The sequence below is a fragment of the Chanodichthys erythropterus genome, chromosome 4 (genome assembly GCF_024489055.1).
Source record: "Chanodichthys erythropterus isolate Z2021 chromosome 4, ASM2448905v1, whole genome shotgun sequence".
Classification (NCBI taxonomy): domain Eukaryota; kingdom Metazoa; phylum Chordata; class Actinopteri; order Cypriniformes; family Xenocyprididae; genus Chanodichthys; species Chanodichthys erythropterus.
In genome coordinates, this window is record NC_090224.1 from 22,004,217 (window position 1) to 22,026,593 (window position 22,377).

At 34.2% G+C, this 22,377-nt stretch overlaps 1 protein-coding gene across 2 annotated transcripts; it reads right to left on the reverse strand.

Moving 5' to 3' along the window:
- Positions 1–113: 113 nt before the first annotated feature.
- ncoa7b (nuclear receptor coactivator 7b) lies at positions 114–22,061 on the reverse strand. 2 transcript variants are annotated; one of them, XM_067384518.1, is made up of 16 exons: positions 21,705–22,061; positions 20,851–20,970; positions 16,687–16,847; positions 11,407–11,477; positions 11,200–11,307; positions 11,034–11,117; positions 10,778–10,903; positions 8,824–9,008; positions 6,603–7,288; positions 6,352–6,523; positions 4,521–4,668; positions 3,849–3,971; positions 3,566–3,718; positions 3,387–3,482; positions 1,455–1,528; positions 114–1,372 (listed from the first exon to the last, which is right to left on the reverse strand). In XM_067384518.1, exons 2-16 carry the CDS (start codon positions 20,886–20,888, stop codon positions 1,237–1,239), a joined length of 2,361 nt encoding a protein of 786 aa, XP_067240619.1. In that variant the 5' UTR covers positions 20,889–20,970; positions 21,705–22,061; the 3' UTR covers positions 114–1,236. The 2 variants fall into 2 exon arrangements, with proteins under 2 accessions (XP_067240619.1, XP_067240618.1); XM_067384517.1 differs by having other exon boundaries at positions 20,851–20,975.
- Positions 22,062–22,377: the final 316 nt, after the last annotated feature.

A 22,377-nucleotide genomic window follows, 5' to 3' on the forward strand; every position in this document is an offset into this window, starting at 1 on the left:
TAACATTAAATAATATAAATGTTTGGTCTAACTCTGCCCTTTCAATTAACAAAGCATGAGTCAATTATTTCTTCATTTATTGCATTTATTTGGTTCACTTTAAAACACAGAAATGCACAATAAATATGACATTCACGGGCTACCATACACAACTGGACAGTGTTTGAAATCAGAGACAATTTTTAGAGTGAAACACTTGTAAACTTTTTTTTTTTCCCTACACGGACCACACAATATGGTTTTGGAATGGACACGGTTAGTTACCCACAGATGCTGTCTAGTAGTGAAATGAGTGACGCTTCCAGAGATCTCAAAGCATTCGGACCTCCAACATCAGTTTGTATCACAGCAACGGAGGCCGAGCAGAACTCACGCCCTTCCAAGTCATGCCACGAGATAACATCAGGAAGTGACATCATTCAGTGAGTGATTGCATACACAAACCCACAGTGAAGTGGTGAACCTGATTTGCTAGAATCTGAAGCAACCTGGTTACTAGTGAAATAGTGTTCAAAATAATACTGGCATCTCTTCATTTCAAGTGCTTCCCTTTCAAATGAACTAGAAAAGTCCCTAAAATATCACAAAACAGTAAAACAATCATCACGTAGGAATATGATTATACACGGTCAATATAAAAAACTCAAACAATATAAAACATTAAAGAACAAGGCAAATAAAATGCTTTGGTCAAAACAATGATTCGTGGTACATATTGGCAGGAGGATGTCCATTTACTTGAGTCAAACGAACATGAAAATGCACCAAATGAACTAAACGCATCAAATCGCCACGATGTAAACAAAAAAGATTTTCGATTTGAGCAACTGACCCTGACGCAGCGGATTTGGCCACCGAATACTTCCCGAGTATCATACACAGTCGATTCCTCTCCGTTCACGTACACAAATATGTGTTTATATATTGGTTATATTTCAGCAGGAGAACATCTTTAGAGAACATTGCATGCTGGGATGGCTGAGAGTGGCGTCGGAGGTTAATGCCGCCACAAACTTCTCTCTCTGCACTCTAGTCTGAAGCTCAGACCAAGTAAAAACTCGTCATCAAGTATGACTGGATATGCGCAAACCGCATAGGGCGAACCCGCCAAACAGCCTCGTACAGTACGGGATAAAGCGACGCCCAACATTTCTTCGTATGTCATGCCGTGAGCTTGGCGAAGCGTGTCTCACAGTGCGTGTGGGTACGTAAGCGTGTCTATGTATGCGCAGGTGCTCATTCGAAGGCCCACACCTCGAGGTTTTGGATGGTGAAGTCCTGTTTGGAGGACAGTGGCAGGTTATTAAAGGTGGAGCACTTGGATGTGGTGCCGTGGTAAAGGTCAGCGTCCAGCCACAGGCCCAGACGACCCCTGGGAAGCGAACAGTTGAGAGTTAAACATGAGGCAGCGAGAGACAGGCATGTATGGCACGTTAGAATGTTTCTGAACTCACCCTCCTCCTCCGATCTGAAGAGAATCCGTGTTTCCTTTCACAAAGTAGGAGTTTTCACCCGTCCAGCGGTACACCTGAAGATGAGAGGCGTTGAGTGGCATTATTTGAATGTTTTCTGAAGGCCAGTTTGAACTCCGAAAGTATTGAGACCGCATGCGGTTTGATTACTTGAGTAATTTGCTTTGTGCTAGGCAAGCTAAGGTGTTCTGTGTGGTTGCTAGGGTGTTGCTAGGGACCTCTGAGGAGGTTGCTAAGCTGTTTCAAGATGGTTGCTAGGGAGCTGGTGGGTTACTGGTTATTAAGCATTTGCTAACATACTAAGTGGTTGCAAGGGCATTACATAAATAGTTGCTATTGTTCTCTGATCGGTTTCTAGGGTGTTGCTAGGGACATCTGAGAGGTTGCTAAGCAGTTTCAAGATGGTTGCTGCTATGGAGCTGGTGGGTTACTAGTTACTGAGCAGTTGCTAACATTTTCTAAGTGGTTGCAAGGGAATTACTTAATGATTGGTATTATTCTCTGAGCGGTTTCTAGGGTGTTGCTATGGACCTCTGAGAGGTTGCTAAGCTGTTTCAAGATGGTTGCTAGGGAGCTGGTGGGTTACTGGTTACTAAGTACTTTGCTAACATTTTCTTAGTGGTTGTAAGAACATTACTTAATGGTTGGTATTATTCTTGGAGTGGTTTCTAGGTTGCTAAGCTGTTTCAAGGTGGTTGCTAGGGAGCTGATGGGTTACTAGTTACTAAGCAGTTGCTAACATTTTCTGAGTGGTTGCAAGGACATTTTTTAACAGCTGCCATTGTTCTCTGAGCAGTTTTTAGGGTGTTGCTAGGGAGTTGTTAAGGTGTTCTGAGTGTTTGGATTGTTTTCTAAGGAGGGCTGAGAGGTTGCTAGGCTGTTTCAAGATGGTTGCTAGGGAGCTGATGGGTTACTAGTTACTAAGCAGTTGCTAACATTTTCTGAGTGGTTGCAAGGGCAATACTTTATGTTTGCCATTGTTCTCTGAGCGGTTTCTATGGTGTTGCTAGGGACATCTGAGAAGTTGCTAAGCTGTTGCAAGATTGTTGCTAGGGAGCTGGTGGGTTACTAGTTACTGAGCAGTTGCTAACATTTTCTGAGTGGTTGCAAAGGCATTACATAAACAGTTGCTATTGTTCTCTGAGCAGTTTCTAGGGTGTTGCTAGGGACATCTGAGAGGTTGCTAGGCTGTTGCAAGATTGTTGCTAGGGAGCTGATGGGTTGCTGGATACCAAGCAGTTGCTAACATTTTCTGAGTGGTTGCAAAGGCATTACATAAACAGTTGCTATTGTTCTCTGAGCAGTTTCTAGGGTGTTGCTAGGGACATCTGAGAGGTTGCTAAGCAGTTTCAAGATGGTTTGCTAGGGAGCTGGGGGGTTACTGGTTACTGAGCAGTTGCTAACATTTTCTGAGTGGTTGCAACGTCATTGCTGAACAGTTGCTAAGATGTTCTGGGTGGTTGCTATGGCATTGCTATGTGGTTGCCAATTTTCTTGAGTGGTTTCTAGGATGTTGATAGGCAGTTGCTAAGGTGTTCTTGGTGGTTACAAAGGTGTTCCAACTGGTTGCCAGGACATTACCAAGCAGTTGATAAGATGTTCTGAGTTGTTGTTAAGGCATTGCTATGTATTTGCCAATTTTCTCTGAGTGGTTTCTAAGGTGTTTCTAGGCAGTTGCTAAGGTGTTCTGGGTGGTTGCAAAAATGTTTTGATTGGTTGCCAAGACATTGCCAAACAGTTGCTAAGATGTTCTGGGTGGTTGCTAAGGCATTGCTATGTGGTTGCTAATGTTCTAAGAGTGGTTTCTAGGGTGTTGCTAGGCAGCTGCTAAGGTGTTCTGTGTCGTTGCCAGGACAGTGCCCTTTTCAACATTTTTCAACAATTTTGTCCTTAACAATCTATGTAGGAACACACCTTGATCTCCGGGCAGAAGCTGTAGAGGAAAGTCTCTCCTGTCCCGTAACAGTGCTCACTCACTCTGAAAGGGTGAGTGGAAAACGCTCCAAAAATCTGCAGGAGAAAATGCAGAGTTTTTCAACATGACATCATTTCCACCTGTTTTACACCATCAGCGGTCACGGTAGTGTGTGTACCTGGTTGTCCATGTCTTTGATGACCATCAGCACAGGGCAGTCCAGCTCCAGCAGGTTCCTGTACAGGGTTTTCAGGCTGGTTCCGTGTACGACCGTACTGTAGACCAGGCGCCACGGATAACCCTGAACACGTGCCGGCAAACGAGTGGACAACTGCAGAGGAGAGCGTCAAACTAGTCACAAAACCACAACTTATCACTTCATAGCAAACTTGTCATGATCCCAAACAAATCCCAAAGGGTGGTTCATAAGTCTCTAGATGAAGCAAGCAAATAAAGGAGACCTTCTCAATGTGCGTGTCCTCCAGGAGTGCGCTGGGGTCCATCAGCACAGGAAGGAGATCTAGAGGTTCCTCGTCCTCAAAGCTGAAGCTCTGGCGTCTCTTGGCCTCATTAATCGTGATGATCTAGAGAACAAACATGTTTCCGGAGGTAACTAAACTGAATTCTCATACGTACTGTATCCTTTTATACCATGGGCCTGCTGAATGCTTGAATCTGATTGGTTGACGAACGTTCTAAGATGTGCAATTATTTTGCACGACTAAAATAGTTCCAGGCAGGTTCCATATCACTTCGCCAAATGATTTCAAAGTTCCTACAACAGCAAAAGAACCAAAACACACAACGACACTGACCAAGAAAATAAATATAGTAAACAATAGGATAAAAACGATGTTTTTGTAACAAAATTGCAATTTATTATGTACGGAAAGCACACACACTCTTTCTCCTGCTCAAACGGACACACACTCGCACAGAAACATGTTGTTAGCGCCGCTCTGGCGATTTTATCAGTAAAAAAACAAGTTTAACAACTTAAAAGCTACATGACAATTATGACTAGCGAGGAAATAATGGCACTGTTCTTGAAGCAGATAAACTTACAATTTTGCTATTAGTCAAGTGTCCTGGTGAGTGTAAAGTTCACACAACCCGCTGCATGTGTTGCTCACCTCCCAGCTGCGAGGAACCGGGTCACTGAAGAAGTTGTCGATCATGGTGAGCTCGTCTTTCTCCACGACCACGAAGCCCTGCTCCTGAGCGTCCTTACCGTAAGCATCTGGAGACCACTGGATGAAGAACGAGTACAGGTGATCCACCCTAAAGGAGAGACGGCAGGAAGGTCAGGTTAGGAACGTACATTCATATTAAACACAAGCAGGGATCGACTGTGTGAGCGTTTCACTCGCATTTGCGAGTAAAAATAGAGGATGTATGAGAGTTTAAAATTTTTTAGAATATTTGAAAGTCCCTGTGGGTCTTTAAAAAGCCTAAATAAAAAGTCTTAAATATCTTAAAAGTCATGACAAACTTCTTAATTATCATTTTAAGAGATCTTAAAGGGTTAGTTCACCCAAAAATGAAATTTCTGTCATTTCTTACTCACCCTCATGTCGTTCTACACCCGTAAGACCTTTGTTCATCTTCGGAACACAAATTAAGATATTTTTGATGAAATCCGTTGGTTCCGTGAGTCCTCCATAGCCAGCAATGACATTTCCTCTCTCAAGATCCATTAATGTACTAAAAACATATTTAAATCAGTTCATGTGAGTACAGTGGTTCAATATTAATGTTATAAAGCGACCGGAATATTTTTGGTGCGCCAAAAAAACTAAATAATGACTTCTATAGTGATGGCCGATTTCAAAACACTGCTTCAGGAAGCTTCGGAGCACAAATGAATCAGTGTATCGAATCATGATTTGACACAAACTGCTGAAATCATGTGATTTTGGCACTCAGAACCGCTGATTCGACACGCTGATTCATAACGCTCCGAAGCTTCCTGAAGCAGTGTTTTGAAATCGGCGTTATTTTGTTTTTTTGGCGCACCAAAAATATTCCTGTCGCTTTATAATAATAATATTGAACCACTGTACTCACATGAACTGATTTAAATATGTTTTTAGTACATTAATGGATCTTGAGAGAGGAAATGTCATTGCTGGCTATGCAGGCCTCATCGGATTTCATCAAAAATATCTTAATTTGTGTTCTGAAGATGAATGAAGGTCTTATGGGTGTGGAATGCCATGAGGGTGAGTAATTAATGACAGAAATTTCATTTTTGGGTGAACTAACCCTTTAAGAAGCGGATTATAAGCAGACTTGGCAACGCTGGTACCAATGTACTTTTAACTTGTTTATAATTACAAGTTTTTTTCTTCTAGTTGTTATTGCTAATCAATTTTTTCTGCCATTTAATTCAACACAAACTCTTGTATCTTTTGTCCGCACAGCCTAGAGTTTGTGTTGAATTAAATGCAAAACTAAGAACATTATTTAACACATTATTAAATATATATATTTTTTTTACAAATTTTGGCACAATATTCTGTGGTGGCAAATTGATTAATCGTGGTTATTCACAAGTATTTGTAAATATATAATAATATAATATGTGAATATAATATATATACATACTATCATTCAAAAGTTTGGGGGCAGTAAGATTTATTTATTTATTTTTTAAAGAAATTAATACATTTATTCATCAAAGACGCATTAAATTGAGCAAAAGTTACAGTAAAGACATTTATAAATAATGTTACAAAAGATTCTATTTCAAATAAATGCTGTTCTTTTGAACTATTTATGGAAAAAAATCCTGTTTTCACAAAAATATGAAGCAACTGTTTTCAACATTGATAATAACAAATAATTACCTATTTATTAAATATAGTATGACATTTTTTATTTTATTTTTTATATTCTAATAAAATACAATAATTTTGCATCTAAATGCCTTGTTTCACTGTATTAAGGAAAAACTCCTCATACCTCTCTTGAGGCACAGCAAACCAATACTCCGGCTGCCGCCCCCTGCCAATCAATGAGTGGGTGGGGCTAGACGTCCGACCCGTGGCAAAGGACTTCCTCATTGGCTTCCCCACCTTAAAGCAAAGGAACATGGGCGGAGCTTTGCTCTTTTCTTCGTTGAACAGCAGCATGTCTGTAAATCAGATCAGATATCAAACTGCATGCTCATGCTGTGATTGGTTGGTCTATCCTGTCAATCAAAAAACCCTCACCTTCGATTGGTCTCTGCATTCTCTTCAGCAGCCATGACTTCACCTCGGCTTCACTGGCCCGTCTGCGTTTCTCCGCTTCGGAAAGCTCTACGTCTGAGTTTGGTCCCTCAACATTTGGTCCAGGCGGACTACATTTCCCAGACTCCTCTGGGGTCACCTTCCATTTTTGGTCGTTTGCGTTCACCTCGATTGCCGAGACACTATTTACTATCGTTTCACCCCTTGTTTTGGTCACCTCATCCTCTTCTATTGCAGCCACCTTCCCATCATGCACCAGTGCGGGAAGAGACTGTAGCAGCTCTGCGTTGTCATCTGTGGAACGGTTGTGAAGCCCTTCATCTTCATCTTCCTCGGCATGAAAAGACCTCACGGATGTGTCTTTTTGGTCCAGCCGAGTTGGCGTCTTTCTGTGCTCCTGTAGCGACGCCCCCTCCTGGCCGGAGCAGGTAGTGTTGGACTCACTCTGCAGCAGCTCCAGTTCAGTGAAACCTTCATCTGATGGCGATTTGTCAGCGATTTGGCACTCTGATATCTCAGAGACGGCCGATTCGATATCGTCTAATATGATTGGGCGGTTGGGCGCTCCGAGAGCCTCGTAACGACTAAAAGGGTTCAGATCGCGTTCTGAGGGAAGCTCCTCCCACTCGCCTGGCCTGTATAACGGACAGAGATCCCGCGGTTCATCACTAGCACGGACCACAGGGGTCATCATCATCATCATCATCATCATCATGAGGGGGAAGATGGTGAAATTAAAGAGAGAAAAACAAACAAAACATCCAAAATGAAACAAACGAACAAAACAGAACATGACAAATAAATATGACAAAACTGAAGTGATGTTTGGTGTCAAAAGTGAACTAAAAATGGGACAAATTAAAAAAAGGTGGATTGACAGCTAAGAGAAAAAGGAGGACTTTAAATGAATATTTCAGGTGATTTACATCAACGATTTTGATCCGTACCTAAAAATGAATTGCACTTGCACATGAATCAAACTAAAAATGAATTAAAATAAATAAGAAAAAATAAAAACATTTACTAAATAAATGTATACCACTTGTTTGCTACTTGTTCTTGCAAAATATACATATGTAAATGAATAAACAAAATAAATTAATAAAATAAAAATAAATTAATTAATTAATTAATAAATTGAAATAAATTAATATATGGAAAAAATAAATATTTTTAAATAAAAGATAAATATAATAATAATTAATTAAAACAATAAATAAATAAATAAATGGAAAAATAAAGAAAAAAGTAAATAAAAATATATATATAAAAAAAAAAAAAAAAAAATATATATATATATATATATATATATATATATATATATATATATATATATATATATATAAAATAAAAAATAAAAAATAAAATAAATAGAAATAAATAAATTTAAAAATTAAAAATTAAATAAATATAAAAATAATTAAAAATGAAAATAAATATTTACAAAATAAAAATCAATCAATCAAAATAACAAATAAATAAAAATTAAAATTAATAAATCATATAGTTTTAATCAAAACACTAAATAAATAAATGAAAATAAGCAAAAATTTGAATTAGTTAAAAAATTAAACAAGAACAAAACAAATAATAAATGGAACTAACTAAATAAATTGGGGACAATAAATATAAAAAATAATTACTTAATTTTAAATAAATATATTAAAATTAATTAAATAAAAATCATTAAATTAAAGGAAAAAATAAAATTAAAATAAACAAAAAAAAATAATTAACTAAAAATAAATATATATTTAAAGATGAATGAGAATAAATGAGCTCAAATAAAAGTGTTTAATAAATCAAATAGTTTTATTCAAAATAATAAATAAATATATAAATAATTGAAAATAAGTTAAAATTTTTTTAATTTTAATTAATTCTTTTAAAACAAATGAAAAACAACAAAATGTAACTGGACTGGCATTGATAAATCACAGTGTAATAACTTAAATTAATTTAAATTGATCTATGTTTTAATATTTACTGAACCAAAACTGTGAACTGATACAAACCGAACCAAGAGACATCAGAACCGTTAAAACTCCTCAAATGAAAAGACACAGGAAGTCTCTGCTCACAGATTACATAATAAAAGCCTTACTTTTATATAATGCTGACACTAAACTTTAAAACAAATCTCTGTGCTCTGGCAGCGAACACACAATCATTTTAAACGAAGCGAAATGGGGCCGTTGCTTACGATGGCAGCGCGTCCTTGAGCTTCATACGGGACACGTCGTCATACAGGGCCACGGACAGCACCTCCTCCATGGGGCAGATGAGGCCGTACTCCTCACAGCCATTCTCGATCACCAGTGGGTCCGACTTGTGCGGGTCGAACATGATGTTATTGGGCGTTATAATCATCACTCCTCCGACAACGCCCTGAAAGAAACGAGATCTCAGAAACCTCAAATAAAGCTGTCCTGCGTCACAGAAGTGCTTTACTGAGTGAAAATGAGTACGTGAGGATCACGAGTGACTGGAAATCAGAAGGTGTGGGAAAACTGTATCCCATAATAGGCAAATTACACGCCATAAATAGAGGCTGACTTCATTAAATTACAACTGAAATCCACATCAACAAAGACATTTATTTTAGTATCGTTGAGTTTTTATTAATATTTTGATTTAGTTTTAATTTCTATATTATGAAAATTTGTTTAATTCAGTACAGCAAATACTTTGATAATGTATGAATACTTAATTTAAACAGCTTTTTTGTTTTCTACACTAAAATTATACGAATTTGGGAAAAATGTGATTAATTGCATGCAAATAATGTCAATGCAATTAATCTTAATGGACCTGATTTTCGTTCTGTAATTGTAACATTTAGTTAAATTATAATATTATTATTTTTATCTTAGGTTTATGGCAGTGTTATTTTAGTGTAATATGCCATTATATTTTTTATTAATATTTTTTGTACATTTTATTTTTAGATTTTCTGTTTTCATTTTAATTTTAGTTTATTTTGGTGTTCAAGATTTTTTTTATTACTATCAATAGGCGTTTTCATATTAATTTTTACTTAAAGTTGTAGTAATTTTGCCATTTTTGTCATTTTACTACTTTTTTTGTCTATAGTTTTTTTATTAATATTTTGTATTAGATTTTATTTTTATATTTTCTGTTTTTTTATTTTAATTTTAGTAAAAGTCTTACTAATTTTACTGTTTTGTCATTTTTATTTTATTTTTTAAATATGTCTATAGTTTTTTATTCATTTTTATTTCAGTTATTTTAGTACATCAAGTTAAACTAAATGAAAATAATAAATGTTGGTTTGGCAAATATGTTTAAGGTTTTTTTATATTTCATTTTTTTTCAGTTAAAGTTTATTTTATTTTTCAAGTAACTTTCTTTTTTTTTGGGTGTTCACGGTTCTCTGACATACAGGTTAACAAATAAAATTCTCTTATTTTAGCAAATGTTTTATTTTAAAATTATTTATTTTAATTTCACGTTTGATTTCATAGTTCACTACTGGTTCTAGGTTATTATAGTTAACTAAAACTATAACTAAAATCATAATAATAATAATAATAATAAAAAAATTGTTACTTGAAAAATAAAATAAACTTTAATTGAAATAAAATGAAATATAAAAAAACCCTTAAACATATTTTATTTCAGGTAGTAGCCAAACCAACATTTATCATTTTCATTGTTTAACTTGATGTACTAAAATAACTGAAATAAACATTAATAAAAAACTGCAGACATATTTAAAAAATTAAAATGACAAAAACAAGCAAAATTACTAAAACTTTAACTAAAAATTAATATGAAAACGACTATTGATAGTAATAAAAAAAAAAAATGTACTAAAACATTGACTAAAATTAAAAAGAAAACAGAAAATATAAAAATAAAATGTACTAAAAATATTAATAAAAAATATAATGGCATATTATACTAAAATAACACTGCCTTAAACCTAAAAGAAAAGTAATAAATATTATAATTTAACTAAATGTTACAATTACAGAATGAAAATCAGGTCCATTAAGATTAATTAATATAATAAAATTAACATTAACTAATAAATGCATTAGAAATATTTTCCATTGTTATTTTATGTTAACTAATGACAACACAAATGTTAATATATATAGATATATAATGAAGCAGCATCATGTGACCCTCACCATGCCATCAGTGAAGTACTTGCAGCTCATCTTGATGAATTTGACGGTGGCCGGACTCTCGTCTTCAGACAGGGGCGACAACTCTCTGCGCACGGGCCGCCCGGACCTGCTGCTCGATTCACCGTCCTGTCGGCACACACACACACACACACACACACACACACACACACACACACACACACACACACACACAGTGTCCGTTCATGAAATCCTTAAGGGAAAAAAAGATAAAAACCGGTCTGGAACTTAGTCTTACCTTCTCTGATGCTGTGAGATGTTCAGAGGAACCGTTGACCTGAGAACCGCCCTCTGATTGGTCCACATCAGGAACAAACAATTTCTGCGCGGGATGGAGTAAAACGAGTGGTGAAGTTTTGCACTTTACTGGATCACGAGTCAAAGGCAAGAGAGAAAGAAGTCACCTGTCCAGGTAAGACGCTGTGCGAGAAGAGCCGGTTCAGCTGCACCAGTTTGTTTGGAGTGATGTTGAACTTCAGAGCGATGCTGTTCAGAGTGTCCTTCAGTCCAACCTGACGATCGCCACATTCATGGTCAAATGCATCACGAGGTGTTTATTGATGTGTATGAACAGTGTTTATACAGTAAGAAAGTGGCGTTGGTTAACTCACGGTGTACTCCACGGTTCCTGGAGGTTTATTTTTCTCTTTCTTGGTGTGGCTGCATGATTTACTGTTGTCATCTGAAAATAAAGTCAAAATGGAAAATTCTTATTATACATGATTTATCATCATTATTGTGTTAAATTCATGTTCCTCGTAATATTGAATCAGAATATCTTCTCCAAGCATCTCTTCTCTTCTCTGAAGATGAGGGCGGGGCAACCTGTCACTCACATGAGATCCACCAATAGCAAACCACAACCATCCAAAATCAAGCCCCGCCCTACATTTGTTCTTGTTTGAGAAGCGTTTCACTCGAACTTGTTTCATGCCAACTTTAAAGTTACTTGAAATAAAATTAACTGAAAATAAAATAAATTATTAAATATTAATATAAAATATAAATTATAAAATATTTCAGCTAGTTGGCAAGGCAGTAAAATAACTAAAATTAAAAAAAATGAAAAAAAAACTATATAGAAAAAAAGCCAAAACTAATAAAAATGACAAAAAAAACAAAATTACTAAATGAAAACAAAAAAATATATATAAAAATTAGTGATGACAAAATCGATTAATTGCAATTAATCGCATCTAATAAAAGTTATATATACACAGATTCATATTATTGTATATTTACAAACTTTTATGTTAGACGCAATTAATTATGAATAATCGATTTGGCAGAACTAATAAAAATAAAAAATAATAATATTAATTAAAACTATAATAGTACCTCTAAAATAACATGGGTGTAGTCCAATTTATAGTCATGAACGAGTAACGAAATTAATGAATCAATCAAAATGACTCAAATGAGTCAAATGATTCAAACGACTCAATCACTCACTGAATCAGTCAGAGTGGACATATCGAACTCAAAATTAATTAAAAAATTAGAATGTTAAGCTGTAAAATTTCCTAAGAAGTAAATGACTGTTCATATCAGTGTTATAAAAGTAATAAAAACTATTTTTGATTAACTGAAATAAAGCTTAAATCAAATAAAATATAAGTATTAGATGAAAAATGTAAAAAACGTAAAAAAAATGCTGTCAAACGATTAATCGCGATTAATCGCATACAAAATAAAAGTTTGCCTAATATATGTGCGAGTACTATGTATAATTAATATGTATATATAAATACACAAAATAATGTATATATTTATGAGAAATATTTTATGTACAAAATATTTTTATTTAAATATATAATATAAATTATATAAAAATATTAATAAATACATATACTTGTAAATATTTCTCAAATATATACATGAATGTGTTTGTATTTATATATACATAATAATTACACAAAGTACACCTACATATATTAGGCAAACTCAAACTTTTCTTTGTATGCGATTAATCGCGACTAATCGTTTGACAGCCCATATATATATATATATATATGTGTGTGTGTGTGTGTGTGTGTGTGTGTGTGTGTGTGTGTTTGTATTTTACCGCTTAACACTCTAATTTTTTTTTATTAATTTTGAATTCGATATGTGTGTGTGTATATTATATATATATATATATATATATATATAAATAAATATACACATATACACACACAAACACACACACACACTTACAAACGTTCGTTAGATGAAATTAATCGCAATTAACTGATTTGACACCACTAGTTAAAATAAATTGTTCAAACACTAAAAATTAGTGTTAAAGTAAAACTGAAATAGATATAACGTATAAATTAAAGCAAAACACAAATATTAAAAACAATCAAAAAAACTAAAAACTTAAAAGAAAATGAGAAATGTTTAAATAAAGTCAGTTTAAATTCTACAATTATTAAAAATAAAACTGAAAGGAATTACAAAAAAAAACTAATAAAAATGACAAATGCGCAAAATTAAAATGAAAACTGAAAATATAAAAAATTTAAAACATGAATACTATAGCAGTCAATAAACATCACTGGTCCATATCAACACAGAGAACATCAGCTGACGACAAAAGCCTTTAAAGACTCATAAAGCGCTGTTGTTTATTCAGTGACGTCAGCCTGCGTAATGAGCCGCTGCATCTCACGCAGCGCATGTTAAACATACAGAACAATACGAACGTCATTCAACACCGCGCTCCTCTGAAACTAGAGAAGAGACATCAACACCTCCAGCGGTTACATGACCGAACACGCATGCAAGAGATATCCATCATATCCATATCGGACAAAAACTCTTTCTATGGCAGGTTGCAAAGCACTAAACAGTAAAATGTCTTTAAAGGATTAGTTCACTTTCTAATTAAAATTTCATGATAATTTAAGAAGAAGAAGAGAGCTAGTTCAAGATGAGCATTTATGGTTAAAAGTATATAATTTTTATTTATTTTTTTATAAATAGACTCTTATTCCTCGTCTGGGATCATGTAGAGCTCTTTGAAGCTGCACTGAAACTGACATTTGGACCTTCAACCGTTTGCAATCCTGGAATGTTTTCATCAAAAACCTTAATTTCTTTTCAACTGAAGAAAGAAAGACATGAACATCTTGGATGACATGGAGGAGAGTAAATTATCAGGAAATTTTAATTTGAAAGTGAACTAATCCTTTAAAGGGGCTATATATATATAATATAAATAATGCACAAATGATTCCGTTGAAGTTCCTGGCTGCAGTTCCACTAACGGCCACCGGTGTCGCTAATAAAAAGGGTTTCTGAACTCTACATAACTATTGTGCTATTTATTATCAGTTGTGTTCTGCTCTGGTGGTTTCTTACGTTCTCGTGTGAAAGTTCTGGTCTTTATATACAGCTCAATGCCAGTCAGTTATTTTACACCAGGCAAAACTTATCTGGTTTAGTTATGTAACTTCCTTAACAAACAAAACGTAACCTTTGACTCGGCCGCTGGAGTTCATCTGTAGGTCGGACTGTGTTTGTGTGCTCAGGTCTAAGCGCTGACCCTCTTCCTGTCTGTTTGACTCAGATAAATAACAGACTCAGAGCTGGTTACTTCCTGTGATCCTCACAAACATAGTCACAAGGGTCACATGAACACAATATTATTATTATTGCAGTTCTATTACTAAAGCCATCACAGTCTTGTACCTTTGTATTTTTGTCTGATTTTCAAAAACTTTTTTGCTTCAAATGAAAGTTTATATTGCAATTGCGATTTTACTTTAGCGATTTTGGCTTTTGTTTTTGCTTTTTCAAATATGCTACATTCTAAATGTATTCAGAGCACAAGAAGTGCATGACAAAACATTTCACAGTTAAATAACAGGTATTAACAGCTTGATAAACAGAGATGGCATCTTTTGTCAAGTGTTGGTATTAGTCTTTGGAAGCCGTCTTTATTGACGATGTACGCAGGCACCATGTCTTTGCATATACTGTACAGTACAGTCCAAAAGTTTGGAACCACTAAGATTTTTAATGTTTTTAAAAGAAGTTTCGTCTGCTCACCAAGGCTACATTTATTTAATTAAAAATACAGTAAAAACAGTAATATTGTGAAATATTATTACAATTTAAAATAACTGTTTTCTATTTAAATATATTTGACAAAGTAATTTATTCCTGTGATCAAAGCTGAATTTTCAGCATCGTTACTCCAGTCTTCAGTGTCACATGATCCTTCAGAAATCATTCTAATATGCTGATCTGCTGCTCAAGAAACATTTAATGTGTACAATTGTACAAAATATTTGTGTATAATATTTTTTTTCAGGATTATTTGATGAATAGAAAGTTCAAAAGAACAGTGTTTATCTGAAATCTAATCTTTTGTAACATTATAAATGTCTTTACTGCCACTTTTGATTGATTTAATGCATCCTTGCTGAATAAAAGTATTCATTTCTTTCATTTCTTTTCAAAAAAATAAAAATAAAAACTCTTACTGACCCCAAACTTTTGAACGGTAGTGTATAATGCTACAGAAGCTTTGTATTTCAGATAAACGCTGTTCTTTTGAACTTTCTATTCATCAAGGAATCCTGAAAAAAAAAGTACACAACTGTTTTCAACATTGAAAATAATCATAAATGTTTCTTGAGCAGCAAATCATCATATTAGAATGATTTCTGAAGGATCATGTGACACAGAAGACTGGAGTAATGATGCTGAAAATTCAGCTTTGATCACAGGAATAAATTACTTTGTCAAATATATTTAAATAGTACACAGTTATTTTAAATTGTAATAATATTTTACAATATTACTGTTTTTTACTGTATTTTTAATTAAATAAATGTAGCCTTGGTGAGCAGACGAAACTTCTTTTAAAAACATTAAAAATCTTAGTGGTTCCAAACTTTTGGACTGTACTGTATGTTAGGTGATCGCGTTAGAAATTTCTCTGTGCCGTTTTGATCCTTTCTCATAAGGCATGATGCTTAAAGATACTTGAACGACGGATACTCGTTGAGTTGGTTCAGGCTGGCTTTGAGGCGTGCTTTTGTTAGCTTCAATGGACTTTGTCGACATGCACTGATCATACCGTTTTTTATGGCGCTGTTTTAAGTGCTGGAACAGGTTTGTTGCATTGCCCCGTTTCGTTGCAATAATTTCGCAGGTCTTGCTCTCTGACACATCCTCTCTCCTGAATCCAAAACACTCCAAAAGTATTCAATTAAAATATAAATAAATTAATAAATAAAATTGCAATCTTATGCAATTTAGAAATTGCATGTGCTCAAATCGCGATTGCGATAAATTGCACAGCCCTAGTATGGAGTACCACAAGGCTCAGTACTAGGACCGTTAATAATGACGCTTTTATCACAATTCTGACCTTTAATGTCATAATAGATTTTTTTTCCTCATAGTTTTGACTTTTTATGTCATTATTATAATGCTTATATCATGTCACGCATATATTTGATCATAATTATGACATAGTATCTCATCATTTTGATTTTAGGATCATAATAATGGGTTTTATCTCATAATTTAGAATTTTTGTCATAATTTTGACCTTTCCTGTCATAATTGTCTCATAATTCATGTCTCTTTTGACTTTTTCTGCTATAATTATGGTTTTTATATGTTCCTCACATATTATTGTAGCCTAGTTTGTGCTGAATACAGTGTAAGGACACTTGTGTCATGAATATGTTTATGAACAACTGAAAAAAGCACAAATGTCAGGGCATGTCAAACCTTCTCCAAACCCCAAATCAGCCTCAGACTCACAATATTATTGATTTGACTGCATTGACACCATTGGATGAGAAAAAATCTGTATTGTATATGCGCCATATATATAAAGATGATTAAAAACTTTACTTTATGGACGCTCAACCTGTCTGAATGTTTACCTGATCTGTCATTTTGGCCACTCTTGGTTTTCTCAGGCGGTTCTCTTTCCGCATTCCTCTCCTGAGATTGTCCAATAGGAGCAGGCTCACAGATGACTGGTGTCAAATCAGCATCCGCTTTCTCCGATTGGCTCTGCTTCTGTTGCCGTTTCTTCTTCAGCCTGCAAGACAAAATACAACATCATCAGCATCAACTCTGTCGAAAGAGCAACAAAGAAACTTAATGAAATATAATCCTTCCACAGACTCATGCCACTTGTCCTCTGGTGGCTGATGTAATTGTGAATCTGTGCCAAATCCAGAGAAACTGCAGTGGGCAGAGCCAAGATGGCCAAACAGAGCTCAGCATGGTTTTGTATTATTTTTATGACAAATAAACAACAAATTCTCATTACTGATGAGTAATAATATGAAATACAATTTCATATACATATTTTTGTAATGATTTTAAGATTAAATATTTAGAATTATGACATAAGTCATAAATAAGTCATAAATCTTTAACCACAAATTTGGTTAGTTTTGGTTAGTTTTGACTTTTTGTGTCACAATTATGATGCTTTCATCATATATGTCACATATTTATTTTATCATAATTATAACGTAGAATCTCATAATTTTGATTTTTGTATGTCATAATTATGAATTTTTCCTCATAGTTTAATCTTTATTATGTCATAATAATGATGCTTTTATCATAATTCTGACCTTTAATGTCATAATAGATTTGTTTTCCTCAGTTTTTGACTCTTTATGTCATTATTATAATGCTTATATCATGTCACACATATATTTGATCATAATTATGACATAGTATCTCATCATTTTGATTTTTGGATCATAATAATGGCTTTTATCTCATAATTTAGAATTTTTGTCATAATTTTGACCTTTCATGTCATAATTGAATATTCCTCTTTTGACTTTTTCTGTTATAATTATGGCTTTGTTATAATAAGTTATATGACTTTTTCCCTCATAGTTTTCATCATAATTCCAACCTTTTACTCAAGTCATTATATTATGAAATACAATTTCATATACATATTTTTGTAATGATTTTAAGATTAAATATTTAGAATTATGAGACAAAAGCCATAATTATGACATAATTATGACATAAAAAGCTGAAATCATGAGAAGTAATAAATAAATACCTTAACCAAATTTTCATTACTGAATTCATTAGAATATGAAATACAATTTCATATACATATTTTTTAAATGATTTTGAGGTGAAATATTTAGAATTATGAGATAAAAGCCATAATCATGACACAAAAAGTCTGATTTATGACATAAAAAGTTGAAATCATGAGAAAATAAGTCATAAATTAACACCTTTAACCACAAATTCTCATTACTGAATTCATTATAATATGAAATACAATTTCACATACATATTTTTTATGATTTTGAGGTGAAATATGATCCAGACATGTTCCATGAGAGATTTACATAAACAGATGGACAGGGAAAGAGAGAGAGGAGAAACTGGAAAAGAGATTCTCTAATGGAGTATGACGGCAGGGGGAAGCAGATCGATCAAACTGGAGACGCAGTTAAAGCTGAAACTGCAGGAAACACTCTGCTGCAATAACACACACACACACACACACACTAGAGAGGGAAGTTGAGAACGAGTACGGACACATTCCTCTGCCGAGCTCATGTCCCACATCAGGAAATAGAATGTCATCCAGTGAGCGACATCAAGTTTCCATTTTATTTTATTTTAAAGTGCATTTGTGGGATTGTTTCATTCGTTTTCTGCTCCAGCGGATGAAAATGTTGTGTCTGATCACTTAGTAATGTAACAGAACACTCCTCAACAACACACATGATCAGAGGAATCAATCAAATTCACTTACTCACTCAACTTTAAAGTGCACCTATAACGCCCCTTTCACACGATGTCATACAAGACCCCAGAATGTGTCTGTGAAGTTTCAGCTCAAAATCCCCCACAGATCATTTATTATAGCTTGTCAAATTTGCCCCTATTTGGGTGTGAGCAAAAACACGCCGTTTTTGTGTGTGTCCCTTTAAATACAAATGAGCTGCTGCTCCCCGCCCCCTTTCCAGAAGAGGGCGGAGCTTTAACAGCTCAACAACAACAAAGCTGGAGAATCTCACGCAGCCAAAATGACAAAAGTGTTCAGCCTTACAATAACGGGAGCGAAATGAAGGCGTAAGTGAAGCACGTTTCCTCTGAGGTCGCGGCATCCTGTGTCTCATGAATCTGAGAGATTCCTGGTGGCTTGTGGGTCGGTGTTTCGGTCTAAATAATATGAAATCGTCCTCCTCACATATTCAAAGTGCTGCTTCACACACCTGAACCAATGACATCACAGCTGACATTAAAACAATTCATTTAAAACTATCACATGTCTTCAGAGGTCATGTGAATTACTTTTATGATATTTCATGCTGCTTTTTACTGAGTATGGAATCAAACTTGTGATCTCCTTTTGTGTTATTGGAGATAGGAAATCATAAAGGTTTGTATGGAAGCCTGTTTCGAGCTTTGGGAAATCATGATGTCATAATTATTACATTAAAAAGTCCAAATTTATGTTATAATTATGACTTTTTGTGTCATCATTTCAACTTTGACAATTTTGGTTTTTCATCTTATAATTTTGACTTCTGTCATAATCTGAACTTTTTGTCAAAAAAAAAAAAAAAAAATTATATATATATATAATTATGACTTTTCCTCATAGTTTTTGTCTTTTAATGTCATAATTATGGCTTTTATCTCATAATTTTATGTTATAATAGAATTGTCCTGCTTATATCATGTCACACATATATTTGATCATAATTATAATGTAGTATCTTATAATTTTGACTTTTGTGTCATAATTATGACTTTTTCCTCATAGTTTTATCTTTTTTATGTCATAATTATGGCTTTTATCTCATAATTTTAAATTTGATGTCATCATTATGATGACGCTTTTATCATAATTTTGACCTTTAATGTCATAATAGATTTTTTTCCTCATAGTTTTGAATTTTTATGTCATTATTATAATGCTTTATATCATGTCACACATATATTTGATCATAATTATGACATATCAATAATCAATATCATATCAATAATAATCATATCAATTTTGATTTTTGGATCATAATTATGACTTTTTCCCCTCATGGTTTTGACTTTTTATGCCATAATAATGGCGTTTATCTCATAATTTGTAATTTTTTGTCATAATTATGAATTTTTCCTCATAGTTTCATCTTTTGTATGTCATAATAATATCTTTTATCTCATAATTTTGTCTATTTATGTCACGATTATGAACTTTTCGGTCATAATTATGTCTTTTATCTCATAATTTTGAATTTTTATGATGCTTTTATCATAATTTTGACCTTTAATGTCATAATAGATTTCTTTTCCTCATAGTTTTGACTTTTTATGTCATTATTATAATGCTTATATCATGTCACACATATAGGTTATCATAATTATGACATAGTATCTCATCATTTTGATTTATGGATCATAATTATGACTTTTGACTTTTTATGCCATGATAATGGCTTTAATCTCATAATTAAGAATTTTTGGCATAATTTTGACTTAATTTCTAATAATTTTGACCTTTCATGTCATGAATATTCCTCAGTTTTGACTTTTTCTGTAATAACTATGGCTTTTATCTATTCCTCATAGCTCATCATAATTCCAACTTTTTGTCATAATAATGGCTTTTACCTTTGAATTTAGAATTTTTGTGCCATAATTATTGTTTGTCATTATAATTTTTACCTTTTATGTCATAATTATGTTACATAGTTTTGACTTTTTGCATCATAATTATGATTAACCAAATCATATTTTTTCTTATGTGTCAGAAATAGGCCTTCATAAGTTCAGAGAGTCATGAGGGTGAGAAAACAATGATTTGAGGGAACAATTTTCCACACCAGCAACAAGATCTACAGCAAAATCTGCTAGAAAAAAGCATGTACCAACCAAAAGAAAGTTATCAATTCCTCTTTCAGACGCACCACAGCAGCACTATCATCATTTCCAGATCTTAATGTCGCTCGCATGACTGTACGGCGTTCTGCCCATTTGCCTCTCACTTCCTGTCAAGTGGTTCCTGTGTCAATCCAGTGTTATTTAAAGCGAGCACATCTCACCTGGCAAAGTATCCTGGCCTCTTCTCCGTCTTCTCCATTACGGACCCCTGAGACGCAGCAACTCTTTCCAGTCCGGTATCGGGGCCTCTCCTTCCGTCGTGCAGCGGTGCCCGAGCGTTCCTGTCCTAACACACACACAAAAAGCAGAAGGAGGCCAATATCGGCCCCTTAATATGTCCACCCTTATCTCTAGTCGTGGGTCAATAGGTCACATACAGGTTGCTGCAATAAACCCACTGACAAAAACATCAGCTCAGAGCCGGAAAACTGTCGATTCGGACTGGATCTGTTGAGGCTGAGCTTGTTTTTTGGGGGTGAAGCCATTAGATCACCTCTGATGATGGCATATCTCACTCATTATTGTTCAAGATCAACAAAGCCAGTGTTTGATTTGAGATAAGCTGTGATTAGATTGAGCCAAACCATCTGATATCTCAAATCAATCTGCTTTGGTTACATGATGGGGGGTTAAACTGAGCAGATAAATGACATAATCCTATTGAACAGAGAGTGAAACCCACGTTTATCACGTCTGAGATGTGAAACTCACGTTTAGCACGTAATTTTACGCGAATGCATGCAAAATGACGTCACGTGCATGACATTACAGTCGAGCTTTCATATGGAAATTCATGCACAAAAGACAACATTACGTGCATGCATTAAAATTAAACATTTTAAATAGATGACATCATGCATAACTTTATATACATGATCGACGAATAGGCCAAATGCTGTTAAATTCTGTTCTGTTGCATGCATTTGAAACATGTTATCTGAAAACAGATATAATAAGGACATATATTGGATCCTGCAGGAAATGCATGTGCATTTTTGAAGAAACAAGAACCCACCTAAACAAACACTACATCCCTGAAGATCCAGCAGCTCCTTCTTCACTTGGTGTTCCCGTCGATCATATAAACGCTCTTCTTATTCGTGTGATGTGAATGAGAATCCACTATTGTTGATATAAACACACACACATGCAGTCCAGGCTAACAGGCTAAAGCTAAAGGTATTAAAGTCCTTCCATTTCGGGATTGATTGAAGCGGATTCCGTTTGTTTCCTGATATATTTCCGAAACACCGACGGCTGCTTTCGGGACTTTGACGCGTTATATCGAGAGTCAATCGTCAAAAACGTTTGATGTGCGTGTTTGGGTTTGCAAATGGAATTATTTATGTATTCATATCTAAATTTAAATGTCGGGTTTCTCATAGGTCGAAGTCCTCTTATACCACGCCCATTTTCCCGTATGATTGACAGGAAAAGCGGAAAAGCCCCTCCCTGTTTTATGCTGTATTTATTGGGTTTTACATCATTTACATGATTTTATCTAGAATTCTGTTTTATTTGGTTGCAATTGTAGTGCTTTAAAAAAAAAAAAAAAAAGTTTTATATTTTATTTTTAGCAAATTATAACAATTATATTATTTTTGGATCATAATTATGACTTTTTCCTCATAGTTTTGACTTTTAATGCCATAATAATGGCTTTTATCATAATTTTGAAATGTAATGTC